The sequence below is a fragment of the Drosophila arizonae genome, chromosome 3 (genome assembly GCF_054131065.1).
Source record: "Drosophila arizonae isolate 15081-1271.41 chromosome 3, UAZ_ARI_1.0, whole genome shotgun sequence".
Taxonomy (NCBI): Eukaryota; Metazoa; Arthropoda; class Insecta; order Diptera; family Drosophilidae; genus Drosophila; species Drosophila arizonae.
Window position 1 is genome coordinate 25057870 of NC_142923.1, and position 17647 is coordinate 25075516.

The following is a 17647-nucleotide window of genomic DNA, read 5'->3' on the forward strand; positions in this document are numbered from 1 at the left end:
TACATACAATTTTTGTTTACTAATTGTTAATTCAAAAAATTCGATTTCCATGTAGTTTATAAATAGTTAATTATTGTGTAGTGCATGGACATGAGTGTTTAGTTATTTTGACCTAGTGGATTAAACTTGAGCTGATTTGGCAGCAATATTTATGGAGTGGCTTGGCGTTGCGTTTGGCATAGCCAAAAGTGAAGACACAGACAATGCAACAATTAACAAGTGAATAAACAAAATGCTGACATGTGGGGCATGGACAAAGTACGAAAATGGAGCAAATGAACATTCCCTAAAAAAAAAAAAAAAAAAAAAAAAAAAAACAAACTGAAACTGTAACTGAAACTCAAATTGAAACTGAAACTGAAACTGAAAATCATGCAGTAAATGAAGCAAATGCTGCTGACATACAAAACGAGAAGCAAAGTACAGGTAAAAACGAGCCAAAGGTGTTGACAGACGAACAAATCAGCTAACGGCAAGACTGAAGCTGAACTAGAGCCAAAGATTGGCCTGGGCTGTGGTGGGCTGGGTTCGAGTTCCTCAAGTGCAAAAATACATATAGCATAGATGGAATGTGATGTAAGGCAGGCCAAGCGTTGATTGAGGGATGCAGAGCGAGCCGACGCGTCGGCATTGTTGACCGTTAATGATCGGCTTAATTGAATAATGGTCAATAGGCCTACAAGGAAGCGCCGGCAGCGCTGAACTTGAAACAGAGCGACCGAAGCGCATAACAAAAGCCGCCAAGAGACAAAATAACAAAAAGAAAACAGAAAAAGAAAAAAAAAAATCAACTAAAAACAAAATTATCGAAAAATGAAACCAGTTTGCTACGCAATTGTCACACAATTGTCAACGCGTATCTATGAGATACTTTTGTATCTTGCTCTTGTACTTGTTACCGGTTTGCGCCCTGTGTATGTGTGTGGGTGTGGGTGCCACAACGGACAGTGTCTGTGGGCATGGCCATGCTAATTCTAGGCACCCGCCCGCTCCATATAAAGTGACGAGCGCATAGCCCCAACCACATCATTTAGCAATCGTCGCTCACAGCGCCAAGTGCCGACATCCGACAGACTCGAACCGTATCGCGGTATATCCCTAACTCGAGCACGCGTGTGTATGTGTGTGTGTGAATAGAAAAACCCAAGTCTCAACTCAACAAAATGGCAAGTAATGTAAGTTTCCGAATATATCGCTAAAGATATGTATTATTCCTATACATATACATACATATGTATCCAGATATATCTAACGACAGAGATATATGTATGTATATGTGTATACAATGAATAGCAGCTACCTAAAGGATATTTGTCTTCGGTGCGAAAGGAACTCAACTCACGGAAATTTACCTCATCTAACTGAGCCAGAAGCGGGGAAAAATTTCATCTATTTTGATTCATAACGTAGTTCCATACTGGAAGAAATCGACCTTAGCTATAGTATTCCGTCTATTTAGATCCACAACCAAATCACAAACTGGAAGAAATCTACTTCGTCTATTGTGATCTCGGTTGGTCACCAGGAAAAGTTTTGAACTTCTACGTTATTTTGTGATTTTCCCTTCACTGAAACGATCGTAGGGCAACCCGTTGCTCACTTCCACCTCCTTATATGTATATTTTACTTTCTGCTGCTTCATCGCTATCTCTCTTTTTTGTTTCTAGTAAAAACTTTCTACTCTTCTCTCTACTATCATTCACTTGCTCTTTTCTTCCTCTGGCTCGCCCATTACAACCTACCTATTCTGTACCTGTTCTACTCTTTACTTCCCATCTCCTTCTTAGTTCCTTCCTGCTCCTTCACTCCCATTCTCTTTTTCTGTTTCTGCATTCTTTCTTCCTCCTTCTTGTATTTACATTCTGATCTTTCCTGCTATCGCCTCTACTTATCTTCAAAGCTTAATGGAGGTTTAAAAAAAATAGATCTAGGCAGCTGCTTGGCTTTTTTCTATTTTCTCCGACTGTTTCCGGTCAAATTACCTTCCATTATTATTTCATTTATTTTCATCGTTCCACAATTAAATTTAAGCTGAAGACGCTTTTATTATCATTCGTTCTTAATTATTATTCATTCCTTCCTTCCTTCTGAAAATTCCTTCCTTGTTTGCACTCTCCTTTATCCTCCTTCTTTATACTTGTTTCACTTATAGCTTCTTCTACTACTATAACTCTTCCTAGTTCATTCAGCTCAATCCATTTTCGACTTCAATTTTAGATCATTTAATATGACATTTTGCTGCATTTTCTTTCAATTATCTTCCATATTCAGCTCCTCCTTGGACGTCTAATTTTTTTCTTTATTGCTTCTGCAATAATTATTATTATTGGATTATTGTACTTAATTCCTACAATATCAACTGTTTTCTTCAGTATTTCCTATCTAACCTTTAAGATCAGTTGCTCTTCGCCTTCTCCTTCCTCCTTCCCGGTACTCACTTCTGCCTTCCACTTTTTATAGTTTACTAGTTAAGGAATATTTTACAGATATCTCCAGTAATTTCTAGATATATAAATTAAATTTATAATATATATATTTTATTTATTTTAGATATGTTGTTCTTATATATTATTATTATTTTCTTTTCTTCTAGAAAATCTCATTTACATTAAATTCCATTTCAATTCCTTACAACTTTTCCCTTTATCATCCTCAGTTTTTGACTGCTCTCTCGCTTCTGGCCCTCAGCGGCAGCTGCTTGGGTGGCTTTGCGGCCACCTACTCGGGCTTCCATCCAGGCTATGCCACCTACCAGGCGGCTCCAGCGGTGTATCATGCCGCTCCTGCTGCTGTCTACCAACAGGCAGTGGCTGCTCCAGTCTACAAGTCCTATGCCGTGCCCTCGCCCTTTGTGAAGGCCGTCGCTCCAGTTGCCACCTACGCAGCCGCTGCGCCTGTTGCCGTCCCCGCCCCCGCTCCTGCTGCCGTGGTGAAAACTGTTGCTGCCGCTCCTTTGGCGCCCGTTGTCAAGCAGGTGGAGCTGGAGTCGTCGCCTCGTTATGATTTCTCCTATGGCGTGCACGACTCCCTCACCGGCGACATCAAGAGCCAGGTGGAGAGCCGCGACGGTGGCAATGTGGTTGGCTCCTACAGCGTGCTCGATGCCGATGGCTACAAACGCACCGTCACCTACACAGCCGACGACCTGAACGGCTTCAATGCGGTGGTTCAGCGTGTGCCCCTGGTGGCTGCCCGCGCCCTGCCAGTGGCTGCCCGCGCTCTGCCCGTGGCTACCGTTGCTGCTGCACCTGTGGCTCATCTGCCCGCGCCCATCTACTACCCCCAGGCACAGCAGCAGCAGCAGCAGCAGCAGTTCTTCCAGCAGCAGCTGTTCCAGCCACAGCAGCAACAAGTCAACATCGAGCAGGAGAGCGAAGTGGTCGAGGCACCGCGTCAGCCCGAACAGGAGCCAGCACCTGTCGATTACTCGGATGTGCAACAGCAGCAGGAGCAGCAACAGCAGCAGCAACAGCAGGTTTACCCACAGGATCAGCAGTTCCCACCCTACCCATCCGCTTCGCCCGCTCCTGTTGGCGACTCGGACAGCGATGTGGTTGAGGCCCGCTCCGCCCAGGAGTCAAGCAGCACCACCGCTGCTCCAGCTGCCGCCACCGAGGAGGAGAACAAGAAGAACCAGGGCAACAAGTCCGCTTAGATTGTGATCCCATTGCATAATTCCATAAAACTTTGTTGAAATTAAAGCCGAATGTCAAAACTTCAAGTCAAATGTGTTTTTACTGTCCTTACTTCAAAGTCACAACTTTTCCCAAGTCGTAGTAATTCTTTGTCTATTACTTCAAAAGTATCTACATAATTATATTTTGTATAAGTATCAAATTTCTACAATTTCCATTTTATATTTACTGCGATTCTCGAAGAGAAACAAATTAATCAAGTGCGATTGATCTATCCAGTGACGATAATGTAAGTCAACCCAGAATTTGAATATATCACGTGATACATATAGAGTCTATAATCTAATGGGTCGATTTTCATCAAATTACAATTGTATTCTCTCATTTGACGCCCAAAAAGGCTGCTATTTTATTAAAAGACTTATGTTAGCTTTCAACGAGTGTATTTACGCTTCACATGCGCTTAATATTCAATGGAATAATGCGAATTTTAAGAACAAAAGATTTACTATAATAAATAAAAGTCCGCTCCGCACTTGCATAGGCAATTTCATTTGCGTTGCTTTTTATGCAGATTCCGCGCTTGTGGATGGTAAATGTCTTGGCTGCAAATATGTGGATTCCATTTTAGCGCACGATTACTCGTGCGGATTAAACATTAAGCAGGCACACATTTACTAACAATAAGCATATACAATATTCATATTTCGCACATATAAAATACTTAATTACTATATTAACTAAATACTGAAATTAAAAATTACATACATATATAAATTAGCGAAAAGCGCCATCTGTTTTATATCGCAGCCCTTTACCATCGATCACTTAATCGTGTGCAGTGCCATTTTGAGTTTAACAGCGTATTGTTAAAACTTAAATTAATCAGACAAATTTTTTGAAAATGTGTATAATATAATATATATAATTAACTTGTATAACAATAATAATAAATTCGCAGCCATAAACAAATTTTAAAAATTTTATAAAATATCGCTTTTCAGAATCGACTATCGCACGCTCAGCTAAAAGAATATATCGATACAGCACGCATCGCTACAAAAGTCAAGCATCTCGTTCAAACTAAACGGAACTTTACGAGCGCAAAGCAGGCATTGGAATCAATTTCCGTGTGATATTAGATATTACAGCTACAGCTTTCCTCAGTTTTATTCCGATTTTAAAAGCGTTAACGCGCACAGCATTTTGGATTTTTCAAATTTTAAGTTAAAAATTTTTTTAGTTGAAAACCATTGATGATAACTTAGCACACCCAAATTAGTGAACCATTTTTTAAAATACAGCAAAATTAAGTAAGGTAAGTGCAAAAGTGAAGAAAAATATATATATTAATATATATATTTTATATATACCAAATAAAAAAAAAAAAATAAAAAAGAAAGCCGCAAATGGCGCTGAACTTTCGGTCTCCTTTGCGGGCCAGTTCTTAAGCACAGTTAAACGCAGCCGCAGCTGTTGTTGTTGTTGTTCTTGCCGCATCCGCCGCCGGTTTGGCCTTGTGCAAAGCCGCTTCTGCTGAGCGCGCAGCAAAGGTAAAGAAAAAGAGAATAACTGTCAGACAAAAGAAATGCAAAAAATACGCACACAAACGCAATGCACTTCTTACAGCGCGTGCGTGTGTGTGTGTGTGGCAATCGAAACAGCCCTTGAGAATTTATTCTCGAATTCCTTTCACACTGTCAGGCTCTTAAAAAACTCACTTTTTTCCCTTTACAGCTGTACACTTGTTATCGAAGCAGAAACATTTTAAAATTATTTGAGATAGAAAAATCAAATATTAAAAATTACATCAAACATGAATAAATCGGATGCAAACACTCGCCAGGGCCACTACAAGGCCAACACTCTTAACATGCAGGTAAGTGAAGGGCGCTCGTTTGAAAATCTGCATATCGGCTTTAACCTCACTTTCGAAATTGTGCCGCGACCGTTTAGGACTCGCGCATGCGTCGCCATGAGGTGACCATCGAGCTGCGCAAGTCAAAGAAGGAGGATCAGTTGTTCAAGCGCCGCAACATCAATGATGAGGACCTAACCTCACCGTTGAAGGAACTCAATGGCCAGTCGCCGGTGCTGCTGTCGGTGGACGAAATCGTCGCTGCCATGAATAGTGAGGATCCGGAACGTCAATTCGTGGGCATGCAGCAGGCACGCAAGATGCTCAGTCGCGAGCGTAATCCACCTATTGATGTGATGATTAGCCATGGCATTGTGCCTATCTGCATTCGCTTCCTTCAGCACAACAAGTAAGTAGACAATGATATGGTAGATGTGTGTGGGAAGACATTGTTCATCTCGATCCCTCTCTGGTTCGGCCAGCCCTCTTTTGCAATTTGAGGCCGCCTGGGCTTTGACCAACATCGCATCGGGCACATCGGATCAGACACGTTGCGTTATCGAAGAGAATGCCGTGCCGCATTTCATAGCACTGCTGCAGTCGAAGTCGCTTAATCTGGCCGAGCAGGCCGTCTGGGCCCTGGGCAACATTGCCGGTGATGGCCCGGCTGCGCGTGACATTGTAATCCAGCACAATGTCATCGATGGCATTTTGCGTTTAATCAATAATGAGACGCCGCTGTCGTTTCTCCGCAACATTGTCTGGCTGATGTCGAATTTGTGCCGCAACAAGAACCCGTCGCCGCCCTTTGACCAGGTGAAGCGCTTGTTGCCAGTGCTGTCCCAGTTGCTGGTCTACCAGGAGGATATACAGGTGCTGGCCGATGCCTGCTGGGCCTTGTCCTATGTGACGGACGATGAAAACAACAAGATACAGGCGGTCGTCGATACGAATGCAGTGCCCCGTCTGGTGCAACTGCTTCAGACTGATGAGCCCAGCATCATTGTGCCGGCACTGAGGAGCGTGGGCAACATTGTCACCGGAACGGATCAGCAGGTCAGTCACGAGTCTGTCGACATGATGGATGGCTTTCAAGTGTTTTTAGCTGTCCTGGCTGTGAGCTTTACTCATTATTTCAATTTTACAATTGCAGACCGATGTGGTTATAGCCGCTGGTGGCTTGCCCAAGCTTGGCATGCTCTTGCAGCACTCCAAGGGCAACATTGTGAAGGAGGCGGCCTGGACCGTGAGCAACATCACGGCTGGCAATCAGAAACAGATTCAGGCTGTCATCGATGCGGGCATCTTTGTGCAAATACGCCATGTGCTCGAGAAAGGCGATTTCAAGGCACAAAAGGAGGCCGCCTGGGCTGTGACCAATACCACCACTTCGGGCACACCCGAGCAGATTGTCGATCTGATCGAGAAGTACAAGATACTGAAGCCATTTATTGACTTGCTCGAGGCCAAAGATCCGCGAACCATCAAAGTGGTTCAGACTGGTTTGTCCAATCTGTTTGCGCTCGCCGAGAAGCTGGGCGGCACCGAGAATCTGTGCCTTATGGTCGAGGAGCTTGGCGGTCTCGACAAACTGGAAGCATTGCAGCAGCATGAGAACGAGGAGGTCTACAAGAAGGCCTATGCCTTAATAGACACATACTTCAGTGCTGGCGACGATGAGGCCGAAAAGGAGCTGGCGCCACAGGAGGTCAATGGCGCACTGGAGTTTAACGCCACACAGCCCAAGGCGCCGGAAGGCGGCTATACCTTCTAAAAAACATTTTTAACATAAGTGCCAGCCATCAGCATTCACATACATACGTACACACACACACACACTCCAACTTTCCCACTCGTCCGTAACATCATCACACAGGCTAGTAGCATAGTCCTCACGCATACGACTTCTTGTTATGCGACCGCGCCACACAATATTAGAAAGAAATCACACAGTCTTAGAAAGTAAAGCACACGATCTTCGGAAGATATCACACAACATGTCCACAACACACTCCTATAAGTTTGTCACTCCAGAATCACATCGAACTTACAACAACGTTAACAAACAACAACAAAACGGGCTGTAGGTCGGCAGAGGCAAACCCTTGTCTGCATCCGTGCCTCTGCCGCCTCTCCACACACATTTATTGTTGTTTGTTGTGCATTTCCGCATTGTCCCGCATGCGGCCATGAAAACGCATCTTAGGCGCGTTCTTAGTTTTTTCCCTATTTATCGCCTGTCAGCAGTACCACACACTAAATCATACACATTCGTACGCGTTCAAGCATCTGAGGACCTGCCTAGCTGTGCTTGGCAGGTGTGGATGACTCAGAACTTTTGAATTGTCCTCGCACACAGACACACACACACACACACACACACACAATGTATACACAAAGTCAGAACGCTGCCTCCTGCGTTTGCATGGCCAATTGATTTGTTTGGAGTGTGCTAGTTTCGCCACACACACACACACACACGATATAAGTTTTTCGGATTATTATATATTTAGGCTGTTAGTATATTTATTTATTAACGTATTTTGTGAACAAAAAATGAACCCATACACTACAATTATGCACGCACAACACACACACTTTAACCATTTCATGCAAACAACGCAACAACAATATGTGTCCTCATCCTTTTATTAATGTTATACAAAGCGAAATATAATTGCCATGAATGCAAAAAAAAAAAAAAAAATGATAAATATGTGAATTTAGATTTTTAAAACATTCGATTTTAAATATGCTTAAAAAAATAATGTGGAAACTGAGAGAAGGGAGAGAGATATCTAGTATTTAAGATAATAGCAAGCAATTAAAGCTGCTTGGATAGTATATGATGTCGCCATATCTTTACTCCGGAGCATAGCGACCCAAATGCGTTAGATTAGATTAGTTGATTAAACAATAGAACTGTGAAAACAAAGCGCAAGCTGCATGACACAATTCAATCAGGCGTCGCATCGCTTGGCGTGCAGCATCCCAATCAGCGGCAATTCGAGTGGTTCCAGCGCCAAAGCCAACTGCAACAACAACTACAACAACAATAATGCCCCCTCTGGGGTCTGTTGGCTAACAGTTCGTTTGAATGGAATACGCGAACGCGGACAGCGAAATTATAAAAATAGATTCGAATTTTGTAGCGCTCGGGCGGGCCAAAGTAGTTGCAGAAAATTCGAAACTTAGCCAGAGCTTTCCGATCCGCCGTCGCGTCGCATCGTTGTTGATGTTATCGTTGTCCAAGTGTCGTCATCAATGAAGAGCGTCGGCCCAATTTAATTAGAGACTCTTTCAAATCATTTTCGTGTTCCGCCGCTCTGGCCGAGCGCGTTTAGTTCGATTCTGTGCGAAGCTGCGTGCGGGCGTCAATTTTTGTTTTTGTTTTTCATTTAACATTTTATTCTTAGTGCTCCCGAGCGATAGAGAATCGTATCTTATTTGAAAATACACTAAAAGTGCGCTGCCAAGTGAAGCGATAATATATTAGGTATATCCAATTGGATGTTTTATGCCGGAAGTGTTTTATGTGTTTACAAATGATATTTAATATAATGTGTATAATGCGAATATATTTTACATATGTAAATTTTATATTGAATTACATTCATCGAAATATGGAATAAAAATATATAATACAAAATATACATTTGTATGAAAAAATTTATATTATATAAATAAAATAAATAATATTATATAAATAAAAAAATATTTGGATTTGTTATGCATATAAAAAATCATAGCAAAATGTAATCATAACAAAATATCACTTGATCGAACATTTATAAACAAAATTTAGATATATAATATAAATATAATTAAGAATATAAATATATTTATATACATTTAAAATATGTTTGTGTTTTTAATTTAAAAAAATATATAATATTATAATTTTGTATATATAATCTTTATATATAGCAAATTTATTTATTATTTATTTATTTATTTAAAAATAATAATAGAAAAATTACAAGTTTCATTGAATAGATGCAAAACAATTTAGTATTATATTGTATACATTTATAGATGTTTTGTGTTTCCTCTTACTATCTAAATCGCGATTATGATCTTTGCTAATGATAATGATCACTACAGAATTAATGCTGTGACCTCATGCTTAGCCATTGAAAATCTAGTGAGCATTTAACATCTGGCTCTCGCTTCCACTGCCCGGCGCCGTCCCGTCCAGTCCAGCGCGCGTCAGCTGTAAACATGCTCCACATTTTGCAAAATATACTAAATAGAAGAACAGTTTGTTCTTTCGGCTTGGTGGAAGCCGGAGAAGAAAAACACTTTTGACAAATTCATGATGTAATTAATTTCCTAAAGAAAACACACACAAAAATTGGCACACCCAAAATAAACAATAAACATTTAAGAGTGCGCTGCCGTAGTGCTACTTAGAAAGCGCAGCCAGTAGATGGACAAAAATGACTATTTTAATACCCTATACAAATATGATATAAATATGATCTATTTGAAAAAAATGAAAAATGTTCAATTAATGCATTAATTGATATGAGATCTCTACTCAGGAGTCTATATTTAAATATTGCTCATTAATCATTTTCATTTATATATACTGTCTATATATTTCATAGAATTATAGAGCGTTTCTTAGTTTAGCTTTTGTGTATTAGCAGAACTTGAGGTTCTAAATTTTGTTTTTGTTTTTGTGGGGGCGACGTAGAAATCTTATTGAGAGAATTTCGCGTGAGATTAAAACTTAACGTAAATAATATATGTGAGTATATAAGATAAGTATATATATTATATATCTGCTATATACATACATACAAACTATAATATATTTTTAAGAGTATGCTTGCTTGTTTATCCGCCCAATGTCAAAAAGTCTTTCCGTTCTATGCTCTCGTGGTTATTATGTACTTGATGGGCTAAGCGAGAATCGTGTCAAGTTCTTTGGGCTGGCTGCTGGCAATTGTTTTCGTATGCTCGACACGAAGTGTAAAGAGTATATTGGTTTAGGACAAAGCGCAATGTGAAACTTGAAATGTGGACTTGAAGTTTGGAATAGAGAGTCTAGAGAGTGGGAGTCAAAATAAAAGTAAACCAATTAAAAAAAAAAATGTTCTTTGCATACCCTATAAAGGTTTCATAAAATGATCTCAATAGAATACCCCATTGAATAAGCAGCTTTTCAATTTAGTCGTACAGTTTTTGATAGCACTAAGATAAGATAAATAGTTCTTTATTTGGTAAACTGAAAATCATATCTCAACATAGCCTACAATTTTGTAACCCATATTTAAGAACCTTACAGAGCAACTCTATTCATGTTAAAATATTTTCTCATTTTATATAATTTATACAACTTCACGGTATTCGCAAGTCGAACATTCGAAATTCGTGCAAATTTTATTGCTTGCCCTATGAAACGTAGCAAATCGAAAGAAATGGAAATCGAATGTTTATAAGGAAGCGAAGTTTTTAGGCCATGGCCAAAGATTTTCTAATTGAATAAAACGCATCGAGCGCCAATTGGGATCTGTGTACATTATAATTCGAACAATGAGAAAATATATAAAAATAGTATTTTACAGTGCTCAATATTCGATTGCAATATATTCATACTGCTTTCGGATACAAAGTCTAAGTTTCTGTGTACTTCCCTTAGCCATTTAATAATATTTTGTATATCCAGCTATACGGCATGCTTGTGCCAAGCTATAAAATTTTGATCTCAGCACTATAAAATAAGTCATATTTTAATAAAAGTCTTCACATGTGTTTCGCATTAGACTGCAAGGGCACATATTGATATCCATTATGTGCGTGTGTTCACTGTACTGTAAACTAATTTTGATTTACATTCAAGATCATATCTGAAGAATACAAACTACGAAAACAAAATTGTTTATTGATTATAAAAAAAGTATAATTTACACACAGAATATTTATGTTTTCATAATATTATCAGAGTATATCATAATGAGGCTATCTATAAGGCATTTTGATAAAATAATTTTAAATTTAAATCTTGTACAGAAATTTGTAATTTAACAGTTGGAGATCAATGTTAGTAACCAAATATTTTAAATTGATGTAAATGAAAAAAGTTATGTATATATGATAAATACATATACATAAATATTTCGGAGTACAGTCAATCGATTAAGTATATTATCATTAACCGATTCCTTTCAACTATGCGTCCGTCATATCACATATACTTAAGAATATTTTTGTAATGGTGTAATGAAAGACTAGATGAAAGGCTCTGTGACATAAATATTCCAGTTAAATTTGTTAAATGTGGTTCTTAACGGCTTAGCTTCCCTCATGCCAGTGTTACGACGTATTCGACGGGACTCCACAGTCAGCTGTTTAAGACTCATAATATCCAGCTTAAGGCAGCGTGAACCTGGTCTAGGTTAAGCGCCTTATATAAAAATCGTACCGTCATTGCTCATTAGCCACAAGAAGTGTCTAAGAAGTCTAAGTGGATAATTACTCAGAAGTTAAGAATTAAAAAACCAAATAACATTGTTAAGAAAAACGAAATATAATACCAACAAACCGAAAATCTGAGGATTAAACATATATAATTGTTGGGTGTGTAAAATATATATATATAACACAATGAAACATTTGAATATATGAGAATGCCTTATTAAACTTTATGCATTTGCCTTTATTTAATTTATAATAGTAAAGAAAATATAAATTAGAAGTAGAAGCAATAAATAAATAATAAATAAATAATAAATAATAATAAAAATTATAATATATTATTAGGCTTTAAAAAAATTCAGTTGCCCTAAAATATATTCGTTTTAAATTGTTTTTAAAATATAGTAAATGAAGAGAAAAATATATAAAAATCAAGAGAAAAACATAGTAACAGAAATAAAAAATAATAATAATAATAATAATAATAATAATAATAATGAAAACATTATATTATATTTAATGAACACATAACAAAAAAAATTAATATTATTTTTTCATTTTATATTTTATTTTTGTTTTGAAATGGTTTTGTTTTTATATATGTATATATATATTTTTTATATAAAATTTTTTTCATTGAAGTGTTATTTTAATAAATTAAATTTTTGTAATTCAAGTTTTTTTTTTATTTTTTTATTTTTTATTCATTCATTTGTCGTTAATAGCTGTTATTTAAAATTGTATTGTTTATTATTAATTTCATGATTTTTTCATTACCTAGCAAAGAAGTATTTCCATGATTTTTTATTGATATTAAAAAGGTATATAATTAGCGTTAATAAATATATTTATTATTGGTCGCCTATTAAAGTTATTCGGTTCAGCCCCACTGCATCGAGAGTAAAAATTAACCTGAGGAGTTCCACACAAATGCTTCTGCACGTCTTCGGGTTCAATTTCATACTGTTTCATTTCATCGTTTCAAATACTAAGCAGAGGAGAGCAGCAAGAAGAAACTCGATGCTCTCGCTCTCGCTCTCACAGCTGCAACTACAGCCGATGCTCTTGATAGTGGTTGTCGCTCACTTATACCAACTTAAATCAAATGACATGGAGTTCCCTTCTCATTATATTCCCTCTCTCTCTCTTTTCTTCCGCAGCTCCCCCCTAGCTCAGCCCCCTTCCTCCACTCTGTCAGTATGAGTGCAGCGCCTGCTCCTGCAGCGCCTGGCGCTCCACTTGAGCTCAATCTTGGCGCCGAGATCTTTCACAGCATCGCATCCGCCGCGGCCGATGAGAATGTGATTGTCTCGCCGCTGCTGCTGGAGGCGACACTGGCGCTGCTCTACCTGGGCTCCGATGGGACGACGGCGGAGGAGCTGCAGCGGCTGCTGAAGCTGAAGCAGCGCTTCGCTAGCAATGCAAAGATGGCCAATTACTATGCGGCCGAGCTGGCTGCAGCCACGGGCGATCCGGACACACGCATCCAGCTGCAGAATCGCTTGCTGCTGCAGGCCAGCTCCGGCGCGAGCATCGCGGATGACTTCCAGAAGATTGCCCAAACGTATTTCCATGCGACAGCCGAGTGCCTCGACTTGCAGCAGTCCGAGAAGCTGCGCCGCTACATCGCCGACAATCTGCTCTCCAGCGTGGGCGGCGGCACCTGGCAGCAGCCGCTCCAGGTAAACGTCAGCCAGGTGGCACAGCAGCTGCTGCTGCTGCTCGCGGCGCGCCTGCACAGCAAATGGTTTCTGCCCTTCAGCGCCTACCGCACCGGCCTCTACGAGTTCCACAACTCCACGGGCGAGCCGAAGCCAGTGCCCATGCTCTTCGACGACGACATGTTCGTGAAGTACGCGGAGCTGCGGGAGCTTGACGCACGTGCCATCGAGCTGCCCTACGAGCATGCCGACGAATTGGCCATGCTGCTAATCCTGCCCAACAGCCGCGACGCCGCGGCCCTGGCCCAGCTGGAGGCTCAGCTGCGAGCTGTCGATCTGGCTGCACTGCAGCAGCGCATGCAGGTGGAGAGCGTTCAGGTGTTGCTGCCCAAGTTCTCCATTGACTTTGAGTGCAGTCTGCGGCAGGCGCTTAAGCAGGTGGGCAAATTAATTGAATACTCATTTTTGCGAGGGTTGCTCAAGAAGTATAGGTTATGGAGGTCTTTATGTAGGTTTTGACATCATCATCAGCAGCGTTAACACTTTAGTAAATCATCCGGCATGGGGTGTCTGGGCACATCATTTGCGGCATCATCCGGTGGAGATACTAATTAGGTCTTAAATTTCTCCTCACGGGAAACTCCGATTTGCATGAAATAAATTTAGTTATATACTAAAATTAATCAGCTATTATCAAGAAAAGTATTTAGCTTATACATTTTATAATTTATATGATATAGTAAGATTTGATTATAACGACGCTCAAGGGATCGTCGCTATACCCGAAAGATGCTTTAACCGTGTAAGTTTGCTCATGTAAGCTTGTCTGGGAACCGGAATTTTCGTCGCAATAACCGACGAACGTTATAAGCGGAGTCGTTATAACCGGATTATATTGTATTTTAAAGTTTTTTCTATAAATACATAGCCGTATAGAAATGATTTAAAGAAATCATACAAAATCAAAATTTACAAAATCGAGCTATAGTAGAAACCGGTTATAGCGACTCCGCTTATAGCGCCCTTTCAGATATGGCGACGAAAATTCTGGTCTCAAAACAAATTAGTTAATTTCATTGGTTATAGCGGCTTCCGGGTATAACGACAATTACTTGAGCGTCGTTCTAACCGGATCCTACTGCATTATATTCATTCATAAAGTGTCCATTTCGTAGAAGAGAAAATTGATGCTACATATTTAAATAAAGAATCCTATACTTCAACTATAAACTGTACTAGACTAGAGCACTCTTACCTTTTTTTGTGATAATTGAATTTATTTGTATTTCATTTACATTAACCTATTAATCAACCCTCGCCTTTAAAATCTGTTCTACAGCTGGGTTTCTCGGAGATCTTTGAGAACTCTGCCAACTTCAAGCACCTGCATTCGCTTGCCAATCAGCCAATTGTTGATGTGCTGCACAAGCTGCGCATTGACCTAAACGAATCGGGCTCCGGCTCCGAGTTGCCGCCGCCAGCAACAGGTGAGTGCAGTAGACAGGGCCACTCAGGTGTCGGAAAGTGTTACATAGTATAATTAATTATTTCCTTTTCTTGTTTTAGGCTACAAGCCAATTGTGATTAGCAATTCGTCGCGTCAAAAGTTCTTTCGGGCGGATCATCCATTCTACTTTGCCATACGGGGCGAGAACGTGACCCACTTTGTGGGGCATGTGGTGCGATTTTAGAGGCCATGATGAATAATAATAATAATAATAATAATAATAATATTAATAATAATAAAATGTACATCAGTCATATTAATAATAATAAATTAATCATATTTCATATACTCACAATGGATTTGCTGTGGCGATGTCTATTAATAAATCAAATTTGTTTTCCTTTCGATTTTTTATAACAAGAGTCTTGAGTTTATTCAAAGATATATATGTATATGTATATATATGTGTGTGTATGTATAATTTGTGTTTGTTGTTGCAGAAATAGTTCTGTAATATTTGATTTCAGTTATTCAATTATTGTAGTTTGTAGAATTAATTTTTTGTTTTTTGTTTAGTTTTTTGTTTTCTTTTTAAGGTCTAGGAAAATGTTAAATGGAATCAAAAAACCGAAGCACAGCTGTGCTTACATCGATTTAGCCTAGGCTTACTTATTAATATTACAATAATCGGTTAATTTCATTCAATTTTTTTTTTTATTTTTGTAGAATGTTGATTTTGTTTTCATTTTGTAAATCTAGCTAAAAATGTTTTTTATTTATTTATTTTATATTTTATTTAAATTCATTTAGATGATTTGAAGTTTGATTTTGAATGTCATTTTACAGAGTTGATTCGCTTCGATTTGATTTGTTTTTGTTTTTTTTTTATGGCATTCATATACACATAATTGTTAAATAACTAAAAGGAACTAATTATTAAATAAATTAGAGCTATCCATTTAAGCACTAATAGTTGGCTATTTACAATTCGATCGACTACTCTATTTACACTGATAGGTTCACGAGGAGCCCTCGCTCGGCTGCGCCCATTACAGCTGGCTGCTCTGCTGCGCCTCGTCGCACTTCTTGACCAGCACGGCGGGCGGCGGCGGTGGTGGCGGTGTTGCCGCATCCGCATCCAGACAGCCGCGGTTCAGCAGGTAGTCCAGATCGTGGCTGATGCGATCCAGAGTCGCATCGCCGCCCGCACCCTTGCCGCTGCTGTCCACTCCGGCGGTCTGTGTGGACGGCGTCACGGACACTGTGCTGGTGGCCGTGGTGGTTGTGGTGGACACCACGGCGGCCACCATGGTGGGCAGCATGGGATCGAAGGTGGTGCGCGACGTTGGCTCCAGTATGGTCACGCGCTTCTGCGTCTTTGGCGTGGGCAGCGTGCCGCTGGAGAGGATGGCGCCGGCTCCACTCAGATTCCCGCTGATGGTGGGTGGCCCCGGTCCCGGTCCCGGCCCCGGCCCTGGCCCTGGCCCCGGACCTGCCTGCATGCTGAGCAGCATGGGGCTGGGCACAAAGTCCACGTACGGATTGTGCTGCAGCGGCACATAGTGGGGGGGCGTGGCCGTGTGTATGCCAATGATGCTGTCTGCAAGTGCGCGATGCGGTTAGCCATACGAAAGAGTCGCGCCCAGTCGCGCCCTCACTTACCTGCTGCCAATCCCTGTAGAATGTCCAGCGTCTCGACGCCCACGAATTCTTCGCATGGCCCCGTGGCATAGTGCGGCTGATGGTGGTGCAGGATGCGCCTGCCCAGGCTGCCCGTCAGGCCGCCCATTGTGTAGGCGTCGTACGCATAGCCCAGGCCACTGGGCGCCTCAATGCCAGCGCCAGCACCAGCACCGACTCCTGCTCCCCCGCCGCCGCCCCCTAGCAGGGCACAGCAGCGCGTGGCTGGCGAGGCGGCCGCCGTCAGCGGCAGCTGCTGATGCCCGCCCAGCAGCGTCTCTGCCGTGCTGCTCACAATGGCCGCCTGGCAGCGCGGCGCCGTCGAGATGATTGTCAACGGCAGCTGCACAGCCCCGGCGGCTGTCGTTGACAGCTCCAGGCCCTGCTTCTGCTGCAGCGGCGCAGCGCCCGTTCCGCTCGGCCCAGCTGCGACCACTGCGGCTGCTGTTCCGCCTCCTGCTGCTGCTGATGGGGCCAGGCACTCGCTCTCCTTTTCCTTGTCATGATTCGTATAGACTGCAAACGATGGACAAATGTGGGTCGAGTCAGTCAAGTCGGTTGAGAATCGAGAGCTCATCTCATTCGACACTCCATGGCGCCAGGGGCTACTTACAGCTCAGTGGACTGTTTATGCTGGCCGTCGTCGTCGTGCAGTAGTTGTCGTCCAGGCTGGTCTTGCTCGTGTTGAACTTGGTCTGCTTCAGCGAGCTGCTCTGGCTGCTGCCGTTGCTGCTCAGGAATGGCGGTCCTCGCAGTTGACTCTCCGCCTTGAGCACAAAACAGAAGAGAATGGCAAAGCCCTGCAAAGAACAGATTTTTCATTAGTATAAGAAATGCTACATATCAATTTTAAGAGTATCGTTTTATAGACTGATGTTTCAATAATGAATTGAGAGAGACAGCAAAAGACAGACAAAGGGACAAAATTCTTCAGAAGCTTAGC

General features: G+C 41.1%; 4 protein-coding genes and 1 long non-coding RNA gene across 15 annotated transcripts in view; 3 read left to right on the plus strand and 2 right to left on the minus strand.

The window, feature by feature from the left end:
* The first annotated feature begins 1009 nt into the window (after window positions 1–1009).
* Window positions 1010–3721, plus strand: Cpr31A (Cuticular protein 31A). 2 transcript variants are annotated; one of them, XM_089465140.1, is made up of 2 exons: window positions 1010–1166; window positions 2657–3721. In XM_089465140.1, exons 1-2 carry the CDS (start codon window positions 1164–1166, stop codon window positions 3653–3655), a joined length of 1002 nt encoding a protein of 333 aa, XP_089321266.1. In that variant the 5' UTR covers window positions 1010–1163; the 3' UTR covers window positions 3656–3721. The 2 variants fall into 2 exon arrangements, with proteins under 2 accessions (XP_089321266.1, XP_017860000.1); XM_018004511.2 differs by having other exon boundaries at window positions 1011–1175.
* LOC149269943 (uncharacterized) lies at window positions 1825–4646 on the minus strand. Of its 2 annotated transcripts, none has more exons than XR_016269361.1 (3): window positions 4404–4646; window positions 2388–4240; window positions 1825–2308 (listed from the first exon to the last, which is right to left on the minus strand). It is a non-coding gene; the product is annotated as an uncharacterized LOC149269943 (long non-coding RNA). The 2 variants fall into 2 exon arrangements; XR_016269362.1 differs by having other exon boundaries at window positions 2388–4312.
* A 165-nt stretch (window positions 4647–4811) lies between these two features.
* Pen (karyopherin subunit alpha) lies at window positions 4812–8207 on the plus strand. Its single transcript, XM_018004509.2, has 5 exons — window positions 4812–4953; window positions 5373–5514; window positions 5592–5902; window positions 5976–6549; window positions 6647–8207. Exons 2-5 carry the CDS (start codon window positions 5452–5454, stop codon window positions 7265–7267), a joined length of 1569 nt encoding a protein of 522 aa, XP_017859998.1. The 5' UTR covers window positions 4812–4953; window positions 5373–5451; the 3' UTR covers window positions 7268–8207.
* A 141-nt stretch (window positions 8208–8348) lies between these two features.
* On the plus strand, window positions 8349–15379 carry Spn31A (Serpin 31A). Of its 4 annotated transcripts, XM_089465138.1 has the most exons (5): window positions 8349–8989; window positions 11813–12078; window positions 13077–14015; window positions 14917–15064; window positions 15144–15379. In XM_089465138.1, exons 3-5 carry the CDS (start codon window positions 13116–13118, stop codon window positions 15266–15268), a joined length of 1173 nt encoding a protein of 390 aa, XP_089321264.1. In that variant the 5' UTR covers window positions 8349–8989; window positions 11813–12078; window positions 13077–13115; the 3' UTR covers window positions 15269–15379. The 4 variants fall into 4 exon arrangements, with proteins under 4 accessions (XP_089321264.1, XP_017859999.1, XP_089321263.1 ...); XM_018004510.2 differs by lacking the exon at window positions 11813–12078; XM_089465137.1 differs by lacking the exons at window positions 8349–8989; window positions 11813–12078 and adding an exon at window positions 9469–10246.
* A 29-nt stretch (window positions 15380–15408) lies between these two features.
* LOC108611584 (uncharacterized) overlaps window positions 15409–17647 on the minus strand; it is a 225423-nt gene continuing 223184 nt past the window's right edge. For all 6 annotated transcript variants that reach the window (XM_089465130.1, XM_089465129.1, XM_089465126.1 and 3 more), the window contains 3 exons: window positions 17318–17504; window positions 16687–17220; window positions 15409–16624 (listed from right to left, as the gene is read on the minus strand). In XM_089465130.1, the coding sequence (XP_089321256.1) occupies window positions 16074–16624; window positions 16687–17220; window positions 17318–17504 (1272 nt within the window). In that variant the 3' untranslated portion in view covers window positions 15409–16073. The remainder of the gene's footprint in view (window positions 16625–16686; window positions 17221–17317; window positions 17505–17647) is intronic.

Coding starts and splice junctions, on each gene's coding strand:
- Pen (XM_018004509.2), top strand. CDS start 5,452: ATGAATAAATCGGATGCAAACACTCGCCAGGGCCACTACAAGGCCAAC. Junction 5,515..5,591: donor CCAACACTCTTAACATGCAG/GTAAGTGAAGGG, acceptor GCGACCGTTTAG/GACTCGCGCATGCGTCGCCA. Junction 5,903..5,975: donor CGCTTCCTTCAGCACAACAA/GTAAGTAGACAA, acceptor TGGTTCGGCCAG/CCCTCTTTTGCAATTTGAGG.
- Spn31A (XM_089465138.1), top strand. CDS start 13,116: ATGAGTGCAGCGCCTGCTCCTGCAGCGCCTGGCGCTCCACTTGAGCTC. Junction 14,016..14,916: donor TGCGGCAGGCGCTTAAGCAG/GTGGGCAAATTA, acceptor TCTGTTCTACAG/CTGGGTTTCTCGGAGATCTT. Junction 15,065..15,143: donor GTTGCCGCCGCCAGCAACAG/GTGAGTGCAGTA, acceptor TTCTTGTTTTAG/GCTACAAGCCAATTGTGATT.